The sequence below is a fragment of the Trichoderma virens genome, assembly GCF_000170995.1.
Source record: "Trichoderma virens Gv29-8 chromosome Unknown TRIVIscaffold_79, whole genome shotgun sequence".
Taxonomy (NCBI): Eukaryota; Fungi; Ascomycota; class Sordariomycetes; order Hypocreales; family Hypocreaceae; genus Trichoderma; species Trichoderma virens.
In genome coordinates, this window is record NW_014013670.1 from 484,631 (window position 1) to 508,901 (window position 24,271).

At 47.6% G+C, this 24,271-nt stretch overlaps 7 protein-coding genes across 7 annotated transcripts; 2 read left to right on the plus strand and 5 right to left on the minus strand.

Annotated features, from left to right (window-relative positions):
- Positions 1-1,255: 1,255 nt before the first annotated feature.
- On the plus strand, positions 1,256-2,196 carry TRIVIDRAFT_49181 (uncharacterized protein; the record flags this gene model as incomplete). Its single annotated transcript, XM_014099306.1, has 2 exons — positions 1,256-1,372; positions 1,441-2,196. The coding sequence occupies 2 exons, from the start codon at positions 1,256-1,258 to the stop codon at positions 2,194-2,196; spliced, it is 873 nt and encodes a 290-aa protein (XP_013954781.1).
- A 927-nt stretch (positions 2,197-3,123) lies between these two features.
- Positions 3,124-5,689, plus strand: TRIVIDRAFT_77616 (uncharacterized protein; the record flags this gene model as incomplete). The annotated part of the gene is made up of 6 exons (XM_014099307.1): positions 3,124-3,151; positions 3,515-3,677; positions 3,752-3,849; positions 3,922-3,929; positions 4,004-4,111; positions 4,181-5,689. The coding sequence occupies 5 exons, from the start codon at positions 3,528-3,530 to the stop codon at positions 5,635-5,637; spliced, it is 1,821 nt and encodes a 606-aa protein (XP_013954782.1).
- Positions 5,690-6,242: 553 nt separating this feature from the next.
- TRIVIDRAFT_112634 (uncharacterized protein) lies at positions 6,243-10,770 on the minus strand (the record flags this gene model as incomplete). Its single annotated transcript, XM_014099308.2, has 8 exons — positions 6,243-6,452; positions 6,511-7,104; positions 7,166-8,157; positions 8,451-8,947; positions 9,025-9,174; positions 9,514-9,626; positions 9,849-10,365; positions 10,448-10,770. Coding segments are annotated over 8 exons (3,396 nt in total), but the record flags the coding sequence as incomplete, so codon positions are not given.
- A 1,259-nt stretch (positions 10,771-12,029) lies between these two features.
- Positions 12,030-13,496, minus strand: TRIVIDRAFT_48963 (uncharacterized protein; the record flags this gene model as incomplete). The annotated part of the gene is made up of 1 exon (XM_014099309.1): positions 12,030-13,496. The coding sequence occupies one exon, from the start codon at positions 13,494-13,496 to the stop codon at positions 12,030-12,032; it is 1,467 nt and encodes a 488-aa protein (XP_013954784.1).
- Positions 13,497-15,572: 2,076 nt separating this feature from the next.
- Positions 15,573-15,962, minus strand: TRIVIDRAFT_69117 (uncharacterized protein; the record flags this gene model as incomplete). Its single annotated transcript, XM_014099358.1, has 1 exon — positions 15,573-15,962. The coding sequence occupies one exon, from the start codon at positions 15,960-15,962 to the stop codon at positions 15,573-15,575; it is 390 nt and encodes a 129-aa protein (XP_013954833.1).
- A 2,506-nt stretch (positions 15,963-18,468) lies between these two features.
- Positions 18,469-19,696, minus strand: TRIVIDRAFT_69118 (uncharacterized protein; the record flags this gene model as incomplete). The annotated part of the gene is made up of 4 exons (XM_014099310.1): positions 18,469-18,850; positions 19,137-19,249; positions 19,374-19,543; positions 19,594-19,696. The coding sequence occupies 4 exons, from the start codon at positions 19,694-19,696 to the stop codon at positions 18,469-18,471; spliced, it is 768 nt and encodes a 255-aa protein (XP_013954785.1).
- A 2,283-nt stretch (positions 19,697-21,979) lies between these two features.
- TRIVIDRAFT_48810 (uncharacterized protein) lies at positions 21,980-22,368 on the minus strand (the record flags this gene model as incomplete). The annotated part of the gene is made up of 3 exons (XM_014099311.1): positions 21,980-22,076; positions 22,134-22,195; positions 22,255-22,368. The coding sequence occupies 3 exons, from the start codon at positions 22,366-22,368 to the stop codon at positions 21,980-21,982; spliced, it is 273 nt and encodes a 90-aa protein (XP_013954786.1).
- Between the last annotated feature and the right edge of the window lie 1,903 nt (positions 22,369-24,271).

A 24,271-nucleotide genomic window follows, 5' to 3' on the forward strand; every position in this document is an offset into this window, starting at 1 on the left:
ATTTCATCCGCCTTTTGTCTTTGTCTTGCTTTTTCCCATACCCATATTAACCCGCGGGTCCATCACTGGACAAGGGGCAGGACCCATTGGCTTTTCGGGCGTCGCTTAGCTGGACGAGAACAACAGCCTCCTTGTTTCAAGAATGGAAACAGGCTTCAAACGGCGACGCCTCTGCTCCTTGCATCATGATCGCTTGCGATGCGGAGAATGAAATACTCGCCGTTGTGTGATTGGCTCGGGTGGCCAGCCATTGGGGGCCTAAGAGGCAGACCAGCGACTCCAGTTTGTTGATAAGAGTGTAGAGGTAGGGTTTGATCACGAGGGCATTTTGGAGTGAGTTTATACAGATGTGTGGGAATCTGACTTTTCACGCCCCAGGATAGAGACACCAAAGAAGAAAAGAAGACGAAAGATCAGAAAGCTTGTCGATGCGGCAATCGAGCCAAGCTGTCATTCACTTCATTCCTGCATAATCGCAGCCAACATCCCTACGAGTCAATCGACAGGCGCCACCCCACAAATTGGACACGATGAGTCTCAAACAAGCAAAAACTCACTAGCTCTCGCACTAGACGAGACTGCATAAATGTTTGAAATGTGTTTCTTGGTGCCGTCCTGACGGGGCCGCATGAGAAACAACAAGGCCAGAACCTTATGCTTATGTCGAAATCTGTTACGAAAGTGTCACAGGATAGACCTGAGATCTCAGAAGCCGGGCCAGGGGGGGACCCCTGGCGCCCAGATAATGGATATCGAGTTTCGTGGGGACACAAAGAAGGCTAACGGGCCATGCTAGATGCAGCCCGTCGTAGTAGTGCGCAAGTTAGTATGTGTTGAGTGAGATGAGATGAGCATGTTTTAATACTTGCTCACTTCCCATGCGTTTCCCGGCTCTGAACTTTCCTTTTCTTTTGGAGTATATGCCTGTTGTCTTTCTACGTTTGGATCGTCGTGTTTTTCCCTCCCCAGTTTTTTTCTTCCTCTTCTTCTTCTCCTCCTTATTTTAATAATCCTGTTTTATTCTCTTGTGGCTGGCTCACTTGACTCACCCCCCAACTGGTTTGGCTGTATTTGACGACGCTCATCTCACTCTCATATTCCACCACCTCATCTTTGCATAGCGGAATCTGAAAAAATTCATTCGAGCGTGTCATTCATCAAACAGCGGCCTGATATACCAAAGCGCCTTAATAAGCATCGTGGATATAATACGAAAAGAAAGATACCCAAAAGACACCACACACCGATATACATAATGACGGGGCCCGGTTACATCACCAAGAACGGCGGTGCCCAACGACTTGGACAGGGTGTAACCAAGAATCGGAAGGCAACCCACACTGGCGGAGGACGTGCATGGAGTGAGGCCGAGGTAGGTCAAGGACTATGAGTTGATGGTGATGGAATGAGAATAAGAGACTGATATGAGTACGTCACTAGGAGCATTACCTCGTCGAGACTCGCCTCCAGAAGGTGCCTTACAAGCAAATCGCTGTGCACCTTAATAAGACGGAGCTCGCATGTCGCCTGCACTACCATCAAATCACCACCGGTCGACGAAAGGAGTCCATATCGGAGTCCTCTCCTGAGATGGCCACCCCGGGCCTCCTTTCGACTGCTCCTCCGGTTCTCCCCCCGGCTTCCCAGCTGCCGAGTGAACACGTCTCGATGCACAGGAGAGCCGAGAGCTACAGCTCTTCATCATCTGGCAGCTCAGTCCAGCTCCCCAGCATCGTCGACAACTGGGCGTTCCCCACACTACCTATCATCTTGCCCAAGCCTGCGGCCATGCCTGATCCGACTTCACAGTCTGTACCCCGATACCGCGAGGACCTGGTCTATCTGGAGCTTCATCCTCAGGCCCCTCAACATCATCATGAAATGCATGGAGGTTTCTCTCTGCCGTCCACCGCGACGCAGCCACCTGCACGGGTTGACGTTTCTCGTCTCCATGCCATATATAACACTCACCGTGCTACTTTTTGGGATGCAGTGGCCAGAGATTACGGCCTGAACGCGTCGCCCGACATGTTGGAGACGGCGTGGAAGCTCAACCAACGATCACAGTCTGCTATGCCTCCCACACCCGCAACCAGTCCCAAAGCCGAGTTGAGGCGGGACAGCAACTCAGATAGGACGAGCATCGCGTCTATTCTGGGGACGAATGCTCCCGTTACTCCTCCTGGTCAGTGGTGAAGGCTAGAAATACATACCTTTTTTCTTTTGTAGACTTGCTTTATTAGGAAAATATGTTTGGTGTTGGGCTTTTTTTATTCCTTGGCGTAGGAATAGCGGATTTCGGTGTGGAACAGACCAAATTCTGCCCCTTTTGACTTTTTTCAAATACCCTTCTCTCTAGTTTGGAGATGATGGCTTTTAGCATACATTAGATTTGTTTAGTGGGCGTTCTGAAACGGGGCACATGTTTTGTCACTTTGCAGGATGTGCTCCATGTTTTTCTTCTTTCCCTTCTTTGGGGGTTCTGGTTTGCTTGGATGGTGAAACGAGGGAGAGTTTGAAGTGATGGTGATTTTGAGGAGGATATAATAGGGTCCATGTACCTGGCAGCGTACGACTGTCAATAGCGCATTGGGAAAGTTACCAATTGGTTATCAGCCTGAATTAAAAAAAAAAAATCAACTGACTCGAGCATCTCCATTGTGAAATAAAACCAAAAAACAGTAGAGTTATTCGTCTGATCAATGATAGATATTCTCCAATCGCTCTTGGCACCTCGTATAACCCCCATCGTCGGCAGAACAAGTACCCGTCCAATAAAATACCTACCGGCCTCGCAGAAGCTGCATACAGTCTCTAAGTACCGGCCGCCATTTGCGTACGTAAACACACGTGGGTGAGTAAAACCAGCGACGCTATTCGACGGCCGGAGGCTCCCCGCAAAAAAGGGTCCCTGAGGAGAATAAATTGGGATGGGCATATTAGGCTGAGTTTGAGTAGGGCAGAAATATAGACTGGGAATTTGGCAACGATGACGGAGGGGGTGCGGAGGTGGAGTGGAGCCGGGGAGCTGGAGATGGAGATGGGAGGGGAGAAAGAAGGAGAGTTGGATGGTATTTTGGTTTTCTGTTTTCTGTTTTTGGGATGTGTATAGCTGTAGGTCTGTGAGATTGATGAATCGAGAGTTGAATTGGTAAGTGGTTGAGTCTCTCTTTTGTCTCACTCTCTTGTGTACGTCCGTGATGCTCGTTACACCTTCACCACATACTGCCACCTCCGGCCACAGCCGTCTCTGGCCGCCTCAAACTTGAATGGAGATGAGGGGCAAACAAGCTTAGTCTGGGCCCTCCGGAATCGCTCCACGGCAGCCGGAGCTACTGGGGACACTCAATGATGCTAAGCATTGAGCTTCCTCGGTGGGGGAAGAAAATGAGCTGTTGCTTCGTCTCTTTGCTTCTCCCAAAAGCCTTTCGTATAAGAGCTAAGCTCCCGCATGTTCTTTTTTTTTCTTTTCTAGCGAAGCTCATACGAGAGTGTCATTAACTAAAAGCCACAGCAACAATTGAACAATGGCGTCACAAGCTTCAAGCAGCGCCGAGCCGGCATTCGATCCCAAGTCCTCCTCGGACTACCTCCAGTTCCCGTGTCTTCCTCCGGGGGGTGCGTTGAATCGCTGGTCGCGACGGATTACCAAGGACCATGACTTTCCTGGAGCACAGGTACGGGCAGATATATCTTTGAAATGAGGACGGCAAATCTCAGAGCGTGGACTGATGCGGCTGCAAAAAAAAAGGCCATGCTGTACGGCGCAGGTGTGCCGGATAAGGAGACGATGAAGACGGCGCCGCAGGTGGGCATTGCGAGTGTTTGGTGGGAGGGAAATCCATGCAAGTATGTTGCGAGAGGGCTCTTATAAAAAGATTCTTGATTCTGGTGGGCGTGAGAGCTAACTGGGCTGTATAGCACACATTGTAAGTGACGAGATGATCGATCGCACATTGGGCGTCGCCAAAGATGAAATAATCCAACTCATACGTAACCGCAGTGCTCGAATTCGGCCAAATCGTCAAGCGAGCTGTCGAAAAGCAGGGCATGCTCGGCTGGCAGTTCAACACCGTCGGTGTCTCTGACGCCATCACCATGGGCGGCGACGGTTAGTTCTCATCAACAAGCATAAAAGATGCGCATTCTAACACTTCCGCTTTACTCTCTCTCTCTTTAGGCATGCGATTCTCCCTTCAGACCCGTGAGATTATTGCCGACTCTATCGAATCTGTCACCTGTGCCCAGCACCACGATGCGAATATCTCGATTCCGGGATGTGATAAGAATATGCCCGGTGTCGTCATGGCTGCTGCGCGCCACAACAGGCCGTTCATCATGATCTATGGAGGAACCATTCGCAAGGGCCACTCCAACCTACTGGAGAGGCAGATCAACATCTCCAGCTGCTACGAGGCTTCCGGTGCCTACCACTACGGCTCCCTCAAGGCCAAGACCAACCCCGATGCCCCTGGACGCACCAGCTCGGACGTCATGGACGATATTGAGCGTCACGCTTGTCCTGGAGCTGGAGCCTGTGGCGGCATGTACACTGCCAACACCATGGCCACGGCCATTGAAGCCATGGGCCTGACCCTGCCCGGCTCATCCTCATATCCTGCCGTTTCGCCTGAGAAGTCGCGTGAGTGCGAGCGTGCCGCGGAAGTCATCAAGGTTACCATGGAGAAGGATATCCGCCCACGCGATCTCATGACCCGTGCTGCCTTTGAAAACGCCCTTGTGCTGACCATGATTCTGGGTGGCTCGACAAACGGCGTGCTGCACTTCCTGGCCATGGCAAACACGGCCGACGTGCCCCTGACCATCGACGACATCCAGCGCACCAGCGACCGCACACCTTTCTTGGCTGATATTGCACCTAGCGGAAAGTACCTCATGGAGGACTTGTACAAGGTTGGCGGTACTCCCTCAGTACTCAAGATGCTTATCGCAAAGGGCCTCATCGACGGATCCATCATGACCGTCACCGGCAAGACGCTCGCCGAGAACGTCGCCGACTGGCCTTCTCTCGACCCCGGCCAGCAAATCATCCGCCCCCTGGAAGACCCCATCAAGTCCAGCGGCCACATCCGCATTCTCAAGGGCAACTTTGCCCCTGGCGGCGCCGTCGCTAAAATCACCGGCAAGGAGGGCCTCTCGTTCACCGGAAAGGCCCGCGTCTTCAACAAAGAGCACGAGCTCGACGCTGCGCTGATTGCGGGCCAGATCCGCCGCGAGGACGGCAACCTGGTACTCATTGTGCGGTACGAAGGACCCAAGGGCGGACCGGGCATGCCGGAGCAGCTGCGGGCCTCGGCTATTATCATGGGTGCGGGATTGAGCAATGTTGCGCTCGTGACGGATGGTCGGTATAGCGGTGCTTCTCACGGATTCATCGTAGGCCACGTTGTTCCTGAAGCGGCGGTGGGAGGACCGATTGCGCTGGTCAAGGACGGAGACGAGGTGACGATTGACGCCGTCACCAACAGAATCGATGTTGCTATTTCAGACGAGGAGATGGAGGACAGAAGGAAGAAGTGGACACCGCCTGAGCTGCCGGTCAAGAGAGGAGTGTTGGCAAAGTATGCTCGACTGGTGGGAGATGCGAGCCACGGAGCTGTGACGGACGGATGGTGAAGATGCCATTTGTCGATTCTCTCATGATGGAATGAATACAATGATAAATCGTAATGGTGCACTCTGCCTTGATGTGATGTATGCTGAAGCAAGATGACGGCCATCTCTTGATGTTTCATGTGTTTGAGTGTTGAGTGTTGTAGGGAAAGGTATGTCATCATCTTCAAGCAGCATCATCACAGACTTGGATCTCTATATAACCACGTAATCTCCCGAAGAAACTGACCGTCAAATCGCCATTTGTCATCTGTTGTCGAGGCATCTGCATCGATAACCCTTCATTGAACAAGCTCTCGCAGCTTATTTTGACCCCTTGTGCTATTATGAATCAAGTCTCTCCATATCGCTCCCATCTCAATGCAAGGAGAAAAACCAATCTGGTCTTCGAACTCGTATATGACAAAAAGAGCAAAACAACAGGCAGAAAAATATTGAAAAAAAGAAATCAAGGGTATCGTGCCTCGACTGCTGCATTCTTGAAACCGCTCAATCACTCCGACATGAACCTTTGCATCGCTGCCCCCCCTCTCATTATCCTACATCATGCATGAACACGTATATACACTCGTTGCTCGTCTCCGTCTCCCAAACCACATCTATTAAGTTTAATCACCCAGCGGCATGCCCTCTAGAGCATCCAACAGGCGCCGCCAATTGTCGGCCAGCATCTCCGCATACTTGACGCGCTCGCCAGCCCAGTCCTGATTCCACCTGCTGACATGGTATTGCGTCGACTGGAAGGCGATGAGCTCGTCTCGCAGACATTCCTTGACAAAGATGGAGCGGTTGTGCTGCTGCACGATAGACTCCTTGTCCTGTTTCTCAAGCATTAGCATTCGGCTGTTAAATAAATGAGCATGAAAATCAACGCACCTTGATAATGGATTCTGCCACCTTTTCAATCTCACCCGGCTTGACCAGGCCCTCTGGCTTGGATCGCAGGTTGGCCAGCTTAGTCTCGTTGGCCTGTATTCTCCTCTCCAAGTATGGAATGTTGTCCTTGTCCAGTCGCTCCCTTCGGTCAAACAGCTCGCGAAGGCTAACCAGGGCATCACGCTGCCGCTTCAAATCCTCCAGCACACCCTCATCCCAGCCTCGGCTCTCGTCTTCGAGTAAGCTTTGGCAGGTCCGTAGATGCTTGCTCATGGCCGTCAAGCCGTCGTTGAGCAGCGGAATCTCGCTCGTGTCGGTAGCATAGGTATCCGCAGAGACTTCGGTGAGCGAAATGAGCGACAGAGCAACCCGCGCATGATCAGCGGCAACGCCCTCTGTTCGCTTGACGAGACGGTCCATGATGTTGCACGAGTTGATGTATAGCTCGGCAGATCGGCGAACTCCGTTGCGTGTACGAATAAAGAGGTCCTCAAGAGTTGGCGGCAGCGAATCTTCCAGGCCAGGGGGGAGTGCTCGATCCGTGAATTCATCTTGAACAGAGATAGTTGCTTGCTTCCGCCACACGGCAAGTTCCTGCATCTGTGTTAGAACACCTTCCCCCTCATTGTAGCGAAATGGTTATTGCATGACTTACTGTAGGGACAGTCAAGAACATAATGACTAGCTGCTCCAGGCTCAATACTGGGTGCCGTACAATGGCATTTAGGAACCTACCCAAACCTCGTCGTCTTTTTTCGATAAAGGCGCCGTCGTTGGATAGGTGGTTTCCATTCACGGCTACCCGTTTGGGCGGCAACAATGGCAGCATCCTGAACGGATACCTCTTGTGCAGGCAGTCTAACAGCCAGACAAAGTCGCTATACCGTCGAACAACCTTGCTCCCACGCCTCTGGCTAGTAACTTCATAGTTGTGGTGCTGGAACATGAATATACCCTCCTTGCCGGGCATTAGAGTGACAACGACGATTTCCTCCGCGCTGTTTCCGACGCGGCCGCCCAAGCTCCGGGACGGAGCAGCAGCGGGAGGCGGGGCGATAACTCCAATCTGACCAGCGCCGTCCGCTCCAAAGATGTTGGGGATGGGCGCCTGAGGTTGCGGTTGGGCTACATCGGTGAAGCCGCCCCCAGCGGGCGAGCTGCCGTAGAATCCAGCTCCCCATCCACCTTGACCGGACAAAGAGCTGCTCGAGATTTGTCGTGGACGATTTGAAGGGCGAATTGGCTCTGGCGGAGCACTGTAATGGTTCGTGGGGCGCGGCTCAAACGATGGAGGAACATCCTGGTTGAAGCCGTGGTTGTGTCCATTGATGGGGGGATCGTGATGCTCCGGTCCGTTTTGGTGAGCATGAGCATGGCCCTTGTGCATATCCGGCGTGTTCCACGGATCGTCGTCGGGGTCAACCATGGTCGATCTGCTTAGGATGCTTGCAGGGGGCTGTGAATGCTCAGGCTCAGGCTGAGGTTCTGGGTAAAGCTGAGGCTGTGGCTGGGGTTGAGGCTCGGGGTTGTAGTGCTCGGGCTCGGGCTCATGCTTGGACGGGACCTGAGGCGGTTTTGCGGCAAGCTCAGCAAGAGGAGGCATAATCGGTTCGGCGGTCAGTCCAGGCAGCTTGGGTCGAGGGATGTCTAAACGAGATGATGAAACATTAGACAGCTGCTCCAGCACCAAGAATTAAAAACCCGTTTCAAGGAAACAGGGTCATTGTAGATTTGCATCGAATCAGATGGCGACAACTAATTGGTCCCTTCTTCGCTTGAAGCGTGATTGCGACTGATTCAGAGCCGGGAGCGAAGTCGAGAAAGCGCACGTATCGGAACAGTCCAGTCGACATACGGTGCATTCGCGTCTCACTCGACGGCCCCCAACCAGGTAGAGAAAAGACCAAATGGGAAATGCGTATCAATAGGTGTTGACTCACTTTTTCGCCGCTCATCCACTCCGTCAAGGCTGATGATGTCGCCTTCTTGCGCCAAGCCAATGAGAGCTAGAACCACGTTGAACTCGTTGCGCGACAACGAAACGTCGGATCCTCCTGGAGCCACGAGCGACATGATGCGCGCCTGGGAATCGGCGTCGAGCCGGGCCACAGCAAACAGCTTGGCAATGCCTGAAGCTGTGACCTGGCCGTCGTGGCCGTCCTCGCGCACCACGGCATCGAATGTCTCGATATAGCTCTCGGGCACGTCCGAGGCCGGCAGCAGGTTGCGGATCAGCTCGGCTCGGCTCTGCTGCTTGCGCGGCGTGGGCATGTCCCAGGGCGACGAGGCGCCGCTGCCGTCGTCAAAGAGGCTGGACGAATTGCGGCCGGACGCTGGCTCGTCGTCGAAAAGACCGCTTGATCTGGCTCCTCCGCGACGAGGCGACGAGCCCAAAGCTGGCCCATTGTCGGTGGGCTCATCCCCAAAGAGTGACATGCTGCGGTGGCCGGGAGCCGGTTATCGACTCGCTGGATCTCTTGCTCGACACGTGATGAAGCAGGACAAGAGAAACACGACGCAGAGACGACGAGAGAGAGGCGAGAATCGGTTGTGGCCGCGGGGTTGATGCGAAGAGTCTGGAGGAGGCGAGGTTGGTTGTCAGTCGCAGTATCAAGTCGGCCTAGCGGTTGTCGAACTCGTAATGGCGGCGCTAGGAGGCTGGAGCTAAGGCAGTCACTGTGCGCTCAGCGGCGATTCCTGTTGGCTAGGCGCTGAATAGCCTGTAAGACACTTGGCATTGGGGGGTTGCTGTAGATGGAATGGATTAGGTAGAAAATGATAGATTGGCCGTCGATGATGAGAATAAATCAGGCAAAAATTAAAGAATAATAAGAGAAGAAAGGAAGAAGGATAGAAGCAATTACTGCTGTAGGACAGGCGGGCGAGACGGTGAGACGCTGAGCTTGACTAGCACATGTCAGAGACTCCCTGATTACATGCATGGAGGCGATGACACCGTTATTGTCAGTGCTTTGCCGGGCGTTGGTGGAGCAGATAAGCGACGGCGATAATAGTGCTATATCTGGGGATAAAAAAAATGCAAGTTTTGGCATTAGACGTTGGAATTTCTGTTCATAGCAAGGTGACAAGACAAGAACATGGCCAATGTCTATGGTCTGTATCAGTGTAGGTTATTTAGGGATTCTAATTGCACCTAGTTGATGAATATTGATACTTTGAATCATCATATATTGTACATTTCATATTCCATCATCCTCTGTCCAACTTCTTTTTTTTTATACACGCCGCCCCATCTATGCACCACATCATGACATGCCATCCCCTTACCACAGCGTCTCCTCCGCCTTCTTCTTGTCCGTCTTCACCACGCTCTTCACCTTCTGCACACCAGGCACCTTAAAGTACAAACTGGGCGACTGGCCTGGAGCGATCTGGTGGCTCAGGTATCCTCTATGCGCTGGGTCTCGGTAGTACTCGATGTCGGCACGGCTCGTAGGGTCGGGCAGTCTGTATCGGAATGGGCCTTTTCTCGCCTCTGCTAGGATTGCCTCTACGTGCTCTGGGCCGACGGGTAGGGGCTTGTCTGTATTGACTGACTCGCCTGTCAAGAGTCGCTGAATGGCCAGTTTCGTGTAGTATCTGGTGAGGACCTTGCCTCCGGCGGCTTCGATGGCGGTGATTGCTCCTGCTGAGACCCTTGAAACCATGACGTTGATGGGCTGCTTGAGGCTCTCGCCACCTCTAGAGAGGATCTTTACGCCATCCTTGACGCTGCCAATCAGCTTGCTTTCGATCAGCTCCTTTGGCGTGATTTGTTTCGTGGGGTCGAGTCGGCCTTGGTCGATCCAGTTCTGGATCTGGTCCAGGTTCACTTCGGAGATCTTAGGGGCTCGGCTGATAGTAGTTAGCATTGCTTTGCATCTCGACATGCGGCGGGGTGCAGAAACAGCTGCCCCGCCATCTTCCAGCGACTCACAAGTTGTCGAAGCCCTTTCTGCCGTGCTTCACAATCAACGGCGTCTGACCACCCTGGAACCAGGGCTTCACCTTGCCGTGCTGTCCCTGACCCTTGTGACCTCGTCCGGAAGTCTTTCCATGGCCTGAAGAGGGACCGCGACCAACTCTCTTCTTCTTCTGCACAGCGCCGGGGTTGTTGGCCAAGCTGCCTAGGATCGAGGCATTGCGGGCTTGCTGGAGGGTGAGCCGGGCGAGACAGGCGGTCAATGAGGTCGCGGGAGTGCTGAGAGCCGCTCTGCAGCACAGCGAAGCGCTGGAAAACGGTATTCGGGGAGGCATCGTGGGATAATTGGCCGTTTTTGTCGCAATGCGGGTGGTCTCGATGATCTGGAAGTTTTTGGACTGGCACAATTCCATGGTGTTGCCTGAGGCCTAAATCGGAGCTAGCGTGGCGGTACGTACCCGCTTCTGCATCTTGGAAGCAGACTCGTGCCTCATGAAGATGATAGAATGAAAGGCTGAGGTCTAATTAAAATAGAAGAAAATAATAAAGGAGATGAAGCAAGTAATAAAAATAAGACATTTTAAAGTCTGATCATGCAATTTTCTTTCCTTTTTTTTTTTTTTTTTTTTGACTAATAGTATCATGGTTTCTCGCAGCAATCTCTTCGTGCAACATGCTATATTGAACTTGATAGATGAACATGCGACACTAATTGAAGTCATTCATCTTCATTATCTAATGCGTCCTTCCGGTAAAAAATTAATGATGAGTGATTGAAATTCCCTTGAAACCTACTGTAAATTAACAAATTGGCTTTTAATAAATTACACGCTCATGGAGCCCATCGTGAGCTAAAGGGCAGCTTTACGACTTCAAGATTGTACTAGGAATAAAAAGAAAGGTGATGAGAAACTCATGCACCAAATGAACACATTGGAATACATGTGACGAGTCAGTTGTATCATAAAATAAACCTCATAAATAGTTGAGATAATTTAGATATTTGGTACAACATACGGAATCCCGGGCTCCATGTTATTTCGAGAAGAGGCTGTATCTACCGGGTAACTACCTGTATTATTACACTATCACCAAATACGCAATCATGAGACCTGATTTACATGTCCTGGGCAACGTTGATATGTGCACTCCCCGTCACGGTCTTGATGTGGTTCAACTTTGATCAGTTTAATTGTAATGGAATATCTTATATAATATCGTTAACTCGACTGAGTTGAACCGAGTTACCTGGACACAGCCGCGCAGACGAGGAATGTGTTGATCCTTTTGACTGCCTCAGCTCTGAACTGACATCCATCAATATGCTTATATTGGGAAATGATGACGTTCCATTGATTGAACTTATCAGTGATGGACCTTCGGTGGCGCATGAACTGGCCTCAAGGCAATGGGAGACTGCTACGCTTCCACAGAAGGCAGTGTCTGGTTCGGGAATATATATCTTGAATGACTTGTATTCTGATGGTCTATAGGCATATTTAAAATCATTGTATGAACCGTTTGTCCCCATATATCCTGGAAAATAAGTACAAAGTATATAATTACATTAGAGATTCTTAGCTCTCTTATCTTTTCTTTATTGCACTGCCTGCAGTGCCTTTCGTGTTCTGGATCCTTTTGCTCTCCGAGCTATACGTGGTAAGACTGGCAGCCATGCCTTGTGGTTAAGAGCTTCTATCGCACTTGGGCGATTGCAAGGATCCCAGGCCAGCATTTCCTGTAAAAGGTCATATAGCGGCTCTGGTATACGGCCCTTGTCCTTGCGAGACTTTAAAGTCGTCTGGAGATGTTTATAGGAGTGTCGTGAGACCGCAAGGTCGGGCGGTGGTCTTAAACAGGTAAAGAGCCATGAAATAGCAAGTCCCCAGATGTCAAGTTTTGTTTCATCTAATTCCCGGTACTTGTCTAACCAGACCTCTGGTGCAACCCAAATGCTTGCGTCGTATGTCTCTGACCGTTGCATGGATAGAGATATAAAAGCCCGTTGCTCACATACCAGTAACGCTTGCGGCTGAATATTTCCGTGAACAATTCCTCTGCCATGGAGCTCGGCCAATCCGCACAAAGTATGGTATAAATACTTGAGATGAGTGTTAGTATCTAGCTTTCTCCAACGCTTGTGGAGAAAATTTTGCTCAGCTAGAGGCATGGAAAAATATGTATTTCGGCAATGGGTGACTGCACTACTCGGCTTCAACACGCATGGAGGAGATATCCAGTGCTCGCACCAAACGTCGATTATGCCAAGGATACCGTTATCTGGTTTGTCCCTGTACCGAGAAGCAAGCTTAATCTGATCAATCATGTATCTTCTGCCTCGGATTTTATTGTGCAGTGTCTTTACTGCGACTGGCTGCCCCGTGTAAATGTGAACTCCAGACTGCAGTGATGATGAATTTGGTATTTTACGATGCAGCCATACGTTCCAGAGTGTTTCCGGATCTGTGCTAGGAATGAAGCTGAAGAGCTTATGGTGGCGGTGATGAAGAGATCGGTCGATTGTTTTGCTGAATCTGCCTCGATCTTGATGGCTGACGGTGTATTCGAGAAGGAAGCGATATGGACCAAATTGAAGGTAGTTTTTTCTTCGCCGCAGAACGCAAGACTTGGCCTTGCTGTCTGGCCCCCCACATATTTCCACATCCTGATCGTTCATGTCACCTTGCTCGTAGATGATGGGTTTGGTAGACCGTGATCTGAGGACCAGGGCTCCTGACTGCGGGTGAAGAAAAATAACGGCATAAATGTGCTTGATGTACGCACGGACAGCTTTGGAGCTGGGCGTTTGCGATGCGTCTTGCGGGCAGAGAAGAATCTCGGGGACAAAAATATCTCCCATCTTGGCGATGGCTGGCGACGGGCCGGCACCAATCCTCCATTTGAAGCAAACTTCGTCCTGGTGCGAGCTGTGAGAAGGGATGGATATGCGATAGCCAATTGTCTCCTCACCGCTTTGCAGGGTCGGTGGTGATGATTTGGACTGGATTTCCGATAGAAGATGAATGGCGGCTGGATTCGCTGCAGAGAGGACAAAATAGTTCATATCGCGTGCTAGAGGGCTCGATATTGATGTCATAGTCAGGCTTCAGTGCTGCAAATAGCATGAAAATCACCAAGTGAGACGCACCGTATAATACGAGATAGATTCAAGGATGAGATGGTGCCGCCAAGGGACGTGGACGTGTTCAGGTATATAAGGAAATGACCCCACGGAGTATAAAGTGCAATTATCCATTTTGAATAAACCCAATTTGGGGTTTTAATAAGCTTGAGAAGTGATTTGTGAATAATTAGAAGATCGTTGCCGTGAGGTTGCACCACGTATAAAGTAGTGGAGAATGCTCCATTCAGTCAGCGACGTGTGCTGTCGGCTCCATCACGTCAATGACTTTAATGAATGCCTTAAATCCAAGCCAACGACACCTTCGATTGCATCTACATCCATGGTACAAATAACAACAATGATAATATAGATGCGGCTTTGCCGAGGAATAGAGTCAAGCCGCGTCGGCTCCTCCAGGTACCTGTATTTAACTCTCAAACGGCAGACCAAGTCGACAGCGGCCTTTCACCGACGGCATCGGCACATGCATCAGCGGGAAAACCTCCTTTGGAGCACGAAAAGTGTGAGAGAAGCGAAGATTTCTCTTAAGCGATGGAGACGAAATGAGTCGTGAGACAGAGCCCAAGCAATTCCATCGTGTCTTTGGGCAATTTGCAGCCGCGCCTCGACTCTGAATCTCAGAGTGAAGGGGAGGAAGATTAAGATGAATTAGATGAAGAATAGAAAGAGTACATGTATTTGAGACGCTTTGAGAAAACGGCCAGGGATGCCATCAATGACCGGGACTCAAGATGTGGAATTCCATCCAGCCAGGGAGACGAATCGGAATTCGCCGGGAACTGCTACTACACGTACGAGTACATGTATGATCGCCAACAAACCCCCTGTTGATGCGCCGGGATGACGGCGACGATGAGTTGGCGCCTCAAGCGTGGGGTAGCGGTATTTCGGGTTCTATCCATAACGGGGTTGCGGTACTGGCGCGGAGGTTGCAGCCATCAATCCATCAATTACAGGCAAGGTACGTTGGGCTCAGCAGGCGCTGTAACTGCAGTGGGCTTGGGCGTGCTGCCATCAGGATTCTAGCACTTCCTCCACGTGCTGTTTGTCTGTTTGACATGCCTCTTGCTGCTGATTCTCGTGCCTACATGTACATTACCTATGTACATTACCAATGTACAAAGTTCCCCTTATATACCAGCGTATACGGAGTACTCGTGACTTCAATTTGATGCTCTTCCAAGTATTCTCTGGCATCCACAGCCCTGCGTGGCTGTATCCTCGGCCGAGGACATAACACTAGTCGCTTGATCACCCGCGGCTTTAAGATATGGAAGATCTCGAATGAATTCTCCCTTGCGTCTGTTGAACTGTTGAATACTAGGTAGTAATAGCCCTACCATTCCCACATCCGCCGTTCATGTACTAGGCTACAGTATTACATCTCGACAAGCATCTCTACGCCTTCTCATCCCGGTCTGACGGAAAAGGAGCCCTCGCTAAAAACCAGGGCCAAGTAGGAAACGCAAAGCCATGGGTGATAAGCGCTAATCACGGAAAACAAATCTACTACACGGGCTGTATGTGACATTTAGCCGCCATAAAATCAATGTCTTCGAAAATAGGCCCAAGGTTACACTAGCAACTCATCCTATTGGCTGCACGTCTTATCCGTATTTTTCCCGCAGCACGTACTATGTCCCTTGGTTGGTTTAAGGTCGTAACTATATTAGCTGTACTTCTTATCTGGGATTGCCAGTAATTCATCTGTTGGTACCTATATATCACTGGTTTAGTTGTCACGTAATACATCGGCAATTGACACTAAAGATAATTGAAGACTTTGGTAATGACTGTCTATTTAAAATATCTAAACGACTGAGAGAAGTGAATATGACTAGATTATTGCAAGATCCTGATAGTCCAGATTTGAATTATTGGATTATATCAATAATCTAATAATTCGCTTCTGATTAGTCCGGTCCCCCTTTAATCCGCAGTTGTTATTTCCATAGTAGTCGGCTCGTAACAATTTGTTGTAGTGTCCGAGTTCGTTCACCAGCGCTGGCAGCACCACTTAATCGGTTCATACAGGAAAGGACCGGTAGCACAGGACTGATCAACTCTATAACAGTTGTGGAAGTTGCCACCCTTAGTCCATACGAAGCCAGGCGTGCCGTCGGAACCACACTGGTTGACTCCATTGCCCGTGCCGTAAGCTTCGCCAGCGCTGCAAGGGTCGCCTTTGAATTGCTTGTCGCTGAGACCAATATCACCACAGTTGTTGGCAGCAATAACCCAATGGTCGCTGACCAAAACATTGTTTGTGCCTTGCCATTGGTAGGTTTGCTTGCGGCCGATGCCAACCTCGCCCGAGTTGCAGATGGCGTTGGCACCCTGGAGGTAGCCCAGTGAAAGGAGAGCAATAGCTGCTGAGACCTTCATGTTGACTGAGAGGTGGTGATTGAGTTGTTTGACTTAGAAGATGAGATGAAATTTGGAGTTAGGAAATTGGCAAAAGTGCAATTGGAGGTTGTTCTGTTGTTGCGAGGGCTAGATTGCTTGATGCACTTTTTACTTCCTTCATCTGGTGAGGATTTCGCCTTCTTATATATTTTCTTTTGCTACATACATGTATCGTCCGTCCCTATCATCAACACCGTCGTCTCACCTTCTGAATACAGATAGTTCATCAACTTCCTGGAATTCTTCCAAAAGTTCTAGATCCTCTACCCCAACAATAAACTGAACTAAAACTTTTGCAGTTTGTATCTGGAGGACGCAACACGGCAGGAGAACCTTCCTTGACCCATGCAATCCGTCGGATCATATGTCAATGTGTGTCAGGTGAGCAATTTTACTTACATAAAATAAAATTTCGCTTTCAGGCAACCACATATTCGACAACTATCAACAAGACTCTGTATTTTTCGTGATGCTCTGCCAAGACTCAGTTGTGTTTACAAACTAGGCTACAGGTATACTATTATTAATTTCCGTGGCCACTATTGGATAGTTTCAACACTAAAATCATCCCACGAATAACTTTCGATGGGGTTTTACCAAAGCAGGTATGTGAAATATTATCCACCATAGAGAACTATATGCCAAGAAATCTAGATGGAGCGGAGCTGCTTCCAATGTAAGCATTAAGAAACTTTAGTCTTAGCATTCATGTGCTGACACCACATCACCTCATTTGCAATACATCAGGGGTGGCTTTTGCTAACTGCTCTTAGTTGGGATGTTCCCAATCCGGAATATCCGTAGAATTTTACGCGAAGGCGGAGTATAGTAATTGATAGTCGCGAAGCGAAGGCTTAGGCAAGGATGTGTTCGGCTAGGATGCCAGAACATAGTTTATTATCATGATAGGATACGTAATCCTATGGCATTATTAATAAGATAACTCTATAATTAAACTTTTGAATTATACTTAATGGTTTAGTTGCAAGAAAATGCGACGTTCCGGGCTGGTTTATGTTGATAGGTAGGTCGGAGCAGGTAACCAAGAATATGTCACCATATTATAGAACAAGCAGTCCAAATGAACACCATTAACAACTGTTTGACCAAGCCATCTTATAAGTGCATATATTTGCATCTTGTATATAGAGCTGTTATAGTCGTCTACCTAAGTTCGAGTGAGCATAATTTGGACATCCAGTGATACTTCACTTGGTGTTTGCCTTTATCCGGGTGGACATCAATGGACCTTCTCTGATTAGTGATATGGCCTATGCATCTAGTGTGGGTACTTATATATCGTTATCTGTAGTCGTCGCGACCGTAAGGATTCGGTTGTGATAGAAAGAGTCTTGAACCCCTGTGCAAGCCACAACCTCAAATTACAAACCCACCGCTTACGGCCTAGTATCGCTAAATTCTCCAGGTTTAGATCAATAGCTAGCGTATGCGAGGTCGCTAGTTTTGCGGAACGATTCGGGTTAAGTTTACGCAGTAATATTGTCCTTTACTTCCTCCTAGCAGCTCTATCTGCAATATGATCAGTAATCTCTAACATGGTCTTCGCTGGGCTACCATGGGTTAATCAACATCGAAGAAGCGTGATGTATTGGGAGAATTTGGCCATGATGTGGTTCTTATCGGGCCGTTTGCGCATTTTTGATATATTTTATCTCGTAACAATTGGACTTAACGTGCGCGACGGTGACGGAGTTTTGGTTTGCTACGAGCCCCGTAGAGGCTTGCCAACAAGAGAAAACAAGATACATACAGACCATCATCGAAAGAAAAGCCAATGCCAGTTATGAATCTATATTGGGGAAAGATTGTGCTTAAAATTAAAAGCGGGATTGTGTAAAAAGCAATTATTTAGTACCTACGGAGAAAACATAAATCAGGAGGAAGCTTTTGATGCTATTAATAAGTCATCTATCTGAGTCAGTGAGTTGTAAGCAAGCCGCTTATAGAACAACATATCGTCGAAATAAACAATTCCTGGAAGATCCTAGTTACATATAAAATTATTATGTATATAAATGGGAGCTCTGGACCGACGACAAACTATTCTGGCCGCAACTCCTTGGCTTGTTGTGCATCCATCAAGGCGTCGACGATCAAATATGCCGTTGTTACTTGTTCATCTTGGAGAATGCTGCGAGAAATGTTCGCTAGACTGTATCACGCGATGGCTCCGTCGAATATTTCCTTGCCAACAGCTTCATATTTTTCTCTCATGTGGGAAATATGAGACGGCTGTTGGTCAGCAAGCAGCTGTATGAGGCCTCGTAGAAAGGCCAGATGGCTGTTGATTATCGGGATGGTGACTTGGCAGAAAACAAAAGAGATGGTGCTTGAGTGTGCCGCATGCACTTTAATTTCATTTGACTATGCTGCACAGAAGCATCGTCTTTGGGCCGCCCTTTATCCAGAGCAGCCATTTATCGTCGGCATGAAGCCAAATTTTGAACTCCCAATTATGGAGAATCTAGCGGTATGAGTCTTGAAATAAGCCTCCTTTAGTGGATTCAATTCTGCTCTTGTCCATCCGGGGATCTGTGTTGCACAAATCTCTCAGGCATTTCTTGTCGTCATCTGTTTTTAAGTATTCCTGTCCATAGTTCGCACGGTTTACGAGCTGCTTCACATCTTGTCCTACATGCTCGTTGAAGAAGGCTTTGGCGTCTTGAACTGCCTCGAGGCTCCCCTTCCAATCATCAGGCTTGATGAGATCGCCCAGAAAAATAAGTGATCGATGATAACACGAGTATATGCTCTTGTATTCAAACAAAAGTAGTTTCTTACACAAATCGACAAATTTGGCCTGTAGCTGCCGTTGGATTCTGGCGAAGGTACCACTAACCTTGTCGCTGAAGAGAATCGTAGCTAATTCAGAATACTAATCCCTTCGTTTTACTACATGACTAAATCCCTTGAAATTGTATTTGATTGCTGATCTAGGGCTTGTGAAAATTTGAAAGGAGACCAGTTGGCGGACATTGCCAAACGACAGAGTACAGTATTATTTCAAGTGACAGGCAAACGACGGCCCATTGAATTGCAAAGTGCAAATTGTGGCACATCATTGACTAATTTAGTGAAGATACTTTGTGCGAGATTGACCGTTTGCAAAACCGGGCCTATGACTAATTTTACCATTGCGTCTTGAAACTCTTGTCCAAACCGCCCTTGATAAGCTGATGCATTTGGAATCTTCTGTGTTCTTCATCGTGCTGGTTGATGATACATGTACTCTCCTCGGGCGTGATCTTGGCAGTGGAGTTCATTTACTGTTTATAGCTGACTGGATAAAATTCTCTCATATGCTTGTACCAGTGAAGTATCCTCCGCCTTCAATTCATCGTATGACAGATCTCATATGATGGAAGGTACCTGTAGCAATTTATCCTTTTGGACATCAATAGTTCGCGCCCTATCTAGAGGGTCTACGATGGAAGTTTGAGAATACCTCTTGTGCGAGTGTCGGTTGGTGATTGTCAAGATAGGCGAGGAGCGAGAACTTTGAAGAGTCTCTACAGTAGCATGGGACTTTTTCAGAAAATCTGGCACCGATAATATAGCACTTGTGTCGGGTATGTTGGCTCGCACATACTGAAAACTTGGCAGAGAACTGTCTCCCAATGACGGGCTTCGGGGCCTGTCGCAATGACGATGAAACTTTTTTTGGGTTTGGAAGAAATCTGTTTAAGGAGCATTATGAGTCTCCTTGTTTGAAGTTATATACGAGAGAATCAGATATATTGGATATTAGTCTTTAAAGATGATTGTGATCTAACTGTTTCTTGATGCTACTAAGTATATGTAGGAGGTTAACCTTACCCAAGGCCTTGATTTCGATTTGTTGCGTAGTAGAACTATATGATTTCTTCAAACCACGTAGGGTTTCTGGTAGTTAATTGGTCTGAGTGGCATCCGGTCCGAAGCGGCCAAATCGATCTATTTCTACTGCAAGGGTATTGGGCCTCCGACCAGATTAAAATTGCTGTGAAGGGAATGTTAGCCCACTTGGTGAGTGTTTCGCAGCCACTTTTACAGCGTTTTCAACATTAGTCGAGACTTGCCTAGAGCGGCTAATCGATTGGCTCTACACTGTACCAGCAAGACTGACATTGGTCAAGTAGTAAGATTGTGGGAGCTCATCAGCACGGGCAACCGGATGGATATCATTTTATATTTTGCCTCTCTTTCCTGCTTACGAGATTAATTGACTATATACTGCAGGTAATTAAAGTCTATGGTTCGTAGACAATACGAATATAACCCATCTCTGTGGCGATTACATGCTTCTTCTCACGGTGAGGCTCACGAATAAGCTGTCTTTAATTGTAGCGGGTTACATCTTTTCTCGCCAACCGGACTATTTGTTAGTGAAGTGAATCGAAATAAAATTGATAAGTGTTCACGAGTTTCTGTTAGGTGGGGATACCAAAGATTAAATCATGGTAATAGTGTAACGACTTGGCTTTACCGATGAAAGTATTTCCAAAACGCAAACTTTAGAATACACATGAAATGCAAGACAAATCAATTCAAAAGCCTTTTTAAAGAGCTGAGATCCCATCATTGCATCATATTTTCCTGTTCGGCTGCCTAATTGTTGTGCAATGCCCGACCTTTATCGCTTGGTGCATTGTTGAAGTCGTGGTGACACTTTTTACATTGATTGGCTCATCTTCTCTGGTATTGTCATCGCTCTTATTAAACTTCTTCAAGAGGGCATATGTTAAGACTTTATGGGAGCGCATTTATGGAAATAACTTTCAACAGTCTCTGTGCTCATAGAATCTCTCTTTTATAAGTATTGGCCAGGCGATAGTGAAGGAGGGCTAGTAAATTTAGCCCAGTGGCAATAGCTATTGCAACGTCGCTCATTCAGTTGACTCCAAGAATGTGACTGTCCCTGCAGCAATATTCTTACTATATAGCTTTCATATATAGATAGTGTTCATTATTTGATCCTCCATGCCGTATTCACCAAGCTGTGACGGTGATTGTGATCCTCAGGCTAGCTGGGTGGCTTTGTGGCATTTATTGTCTGAGGCTCCGTCGGCGCTCCAATTTTTGGACTTCTTGCTGGATCGACTTAAATGTTGAGAGAATGCCTTTTTATTCGCGCGTACTCGGGAACTATGCGTTATATGCACTATTTGTATCAGAAATGGGCATCGTTGAAAGTTCTTAGTTCTTTATTTTGGCAATTTCTTTTCACCATCGAATGAAGATTTGAGAAGTTTTTGTTTACTCTATTGTGGAAAAAAAAAAAAAAAAAAGCGGCAATCCAAACAAAGAAGAACGAAGGAGTGGTTGACCACATGGCTTCAAAATTTGACTATCGCCGATTACTTGATGTCAGGAGTCACGGCACAAAGAGAAGAGTGATGAGGTCAAAGAGGTTAAAACACAGCGAGCCTACAGAGACATCACAGCTGTTGGTAGACAATAAAGACTGTACTTATCTCTGACCTCCTTTGAACACAAGGGAAAACACTTCCTTTTTATCGCTGGGTTCACGCTACAATTATCTAATTTGAACTTTGTTGCGTCTTTGCTGCTAGAAAGCTCTTTGATCTCTGACACTTGACTTTTATGATTCACTGCTTATACTTCAGTGCGGATTACACATCTGAACTTTTGTAATGCCTTGTGTTCAAGTATTCTTCTATCCTTATTACCAACTATAAATTGACCCTGAAACGAGTAAAACCGTATCAAAATGGCATACGATTTTACTTGTTTCTTATCCCTGTTTGGTTTTTCTTCAGTGATTTACTGTCTGGCCTTGAGAAGTGCAAGTAATAGGTTCGATTTACTGTTTGATTTGTATCGAAGATCAAACTGCTGCCTAGTCTCGGTTGTACATATTCCCTTGTGTATATAATCTGGTTATAACTTATACAAGACCACGAAATTTACGTAGAAGTCATCCCTACTCAACAAATGGAGAGCGTTAAACTCTTCAACCCGAAAAACACGGCTGTCTATCTTGACCCTGACTCGGTGACATTCCTGCAGTAGGCGGTGACTTGGTTACGCGCAGCGGGAGCACGATCATCATTTGGGCAGTTATTGTAACAGCTATAATTTTCATCAATTAGCGGTGATGCAGCTATAGTATCCATAGTAGTTGTTTACGTCGCGATTGCCTCGTAAGCGGCACACAGGCAGTCATAGTCAGTGGAGCTACAAGCAGTAGCCTGCGTGGATTTTGTTAGTTAATTAACATTGCATTTCACTGATGAAACCTAACACTCACCTTATCCGTCTCCGTTTTCAGACATCTGGTGACAATGTATTCGGCTTCGCAGTTAGAATCTTGGGCGGAAACACCTGCCAAGGAACAAAGAGCCAGGACAGCAATAGCTTTCATTTTAGAAGCTAAGATGAACGAAGGATGTATTTAGAGAGTACAGAAGCGAAAAGCCACTGGAAATACACAGTGTTTTATACCCTTTCTTTTTCTTTTTCTTTTTTTTTTTTTGACGATGAGTTGCTAGAATTTCCTAGACACTAGTGATGCCGAGTTCCGAGACCTGTTTCTCGTATATTTGCCTGCCCAATTACCTTGGCGTGCAGTTACATTACATGTCTGAGTCTCATTTCGTCTCACTTACCACTAGTGTTTCTTCAGCTAGATAGACAAGACGATCTGCACTGGGGCCTGTGGATGATGGATAGATACACGTAAGAGAAGCTATCATGTGGCAGAGATTGTGCTAATGGAAGGGCTATCTTGAGGCAAAGACATGGCTCGGCAGAACGTTTGGGTAGGCACTATTACATAAATTGATAATTGCTTCTATCAGTTTCCACCTGCCAACTGTCTATAAAGCTCACGAATCATGGGAATTCTCAAGAATGTACTCTCTAATCCGACTCACAAATTGAATAGTAGAGCCTGGCAATACCCCTTTGCAGTTAACAATTAAACATTGACGATCTGGGCACGATGCATCTGATTTGACATCATAACCATAGTCAATGGTAATCTGTCTAGATCGACAATCAAGTTTTATTGGCCGCTTGTTGATGAAGCCGAAGCGGTAGAACTTTGGAGTTTCGCCGATACGCTTTTAGTCCTTGAAATGCTAACTAATATCTAGCGACAGCCAGTTTGGCTTTTACTTGGCCCCAAGATGGAAGCCACATTCAGGGCTGCTGGCGATAATAACATATGCGCTGCGATCCCTACCACTTATTACAGATCGTAATATGGCGGTGATGACCAGTAATAACACAGCGGCCCGTGATTAGCCTTCCATATATAATAAGATCTACTTAGTTTGACTGAATTAGGTTAAATGTCTTGGAGGAATATCTATATGTTTTTGATTCTGTTTAAGACTAGGCTCCAAAAACCCTGGGTGCTGGGGGCTGGCTCTTAATTATGGTAGGCCAATTAATTTGCCAGAAATAGGTTGTACGGATTAATACGGATTATAGTCATGACTTATCAAAGGGCTGCTCATCTACTGTCGTTGAATACTCGGATTAATCACTAGAAATCTGAACCTATGGAACCCATGACAAAGACTTCTCTCAAAACAGTTCCATTCCCCCAACTGTATCACTTTAGAATCATCGTAATTACTTGTGATCCAGTCGCTTCAACTCTAGTATCCGAGCTTTGTCAAGCCTTTTTCATTCTGTCCGAGGCTTGTTTCAATCGATCTAGTTGGTCAGCCTCGAAAGCTTTTGTTGGTGCATAAAAATTAGAAGGTAACATACAATTTAGCAGCTGGTGCCGAGAGAGCCGCCAACGGAGCAGCCAACAGGGCCGCAGCTCCAGACGTAGCAAGTACCGCTGATGCAGATATCACCAGCTGGGCAGCCACGCTTGGCGAGAGTTGGCTCTTCAACTGGAGCGGGAGCGGGTGCGGCAAAGGCAGCAGCAACGAGGGCAAGGAGGACAGCGGCGGTCTTCATTTTGATGGGATGGACTTGAATTGCTGGAGAGATGATTGATCTTGGCTTGTTACTTAATGAGATGTGAAGGAAGGCTGATGTGATTGAGACGGTTTAGAATACGACCTTGGACCTTATATTTATACTTTTCATTTGCTCAGAAATGGAATCTTCGGCTTAGTTTCGTCTTGATATAGTTATATGCACACTTCCAAAATTGTATGCTCACCCATGCAAGTGAATATTAAAAGACGTCATACCGCAAAATGAAAATGCACATATAGTGATGAAATAAACACACCCTTGTATCAGGTGAGTTGTGAGTCCCGCGGTGCGCGTAATAGCATGATTGTATGCTGAGCATTTGA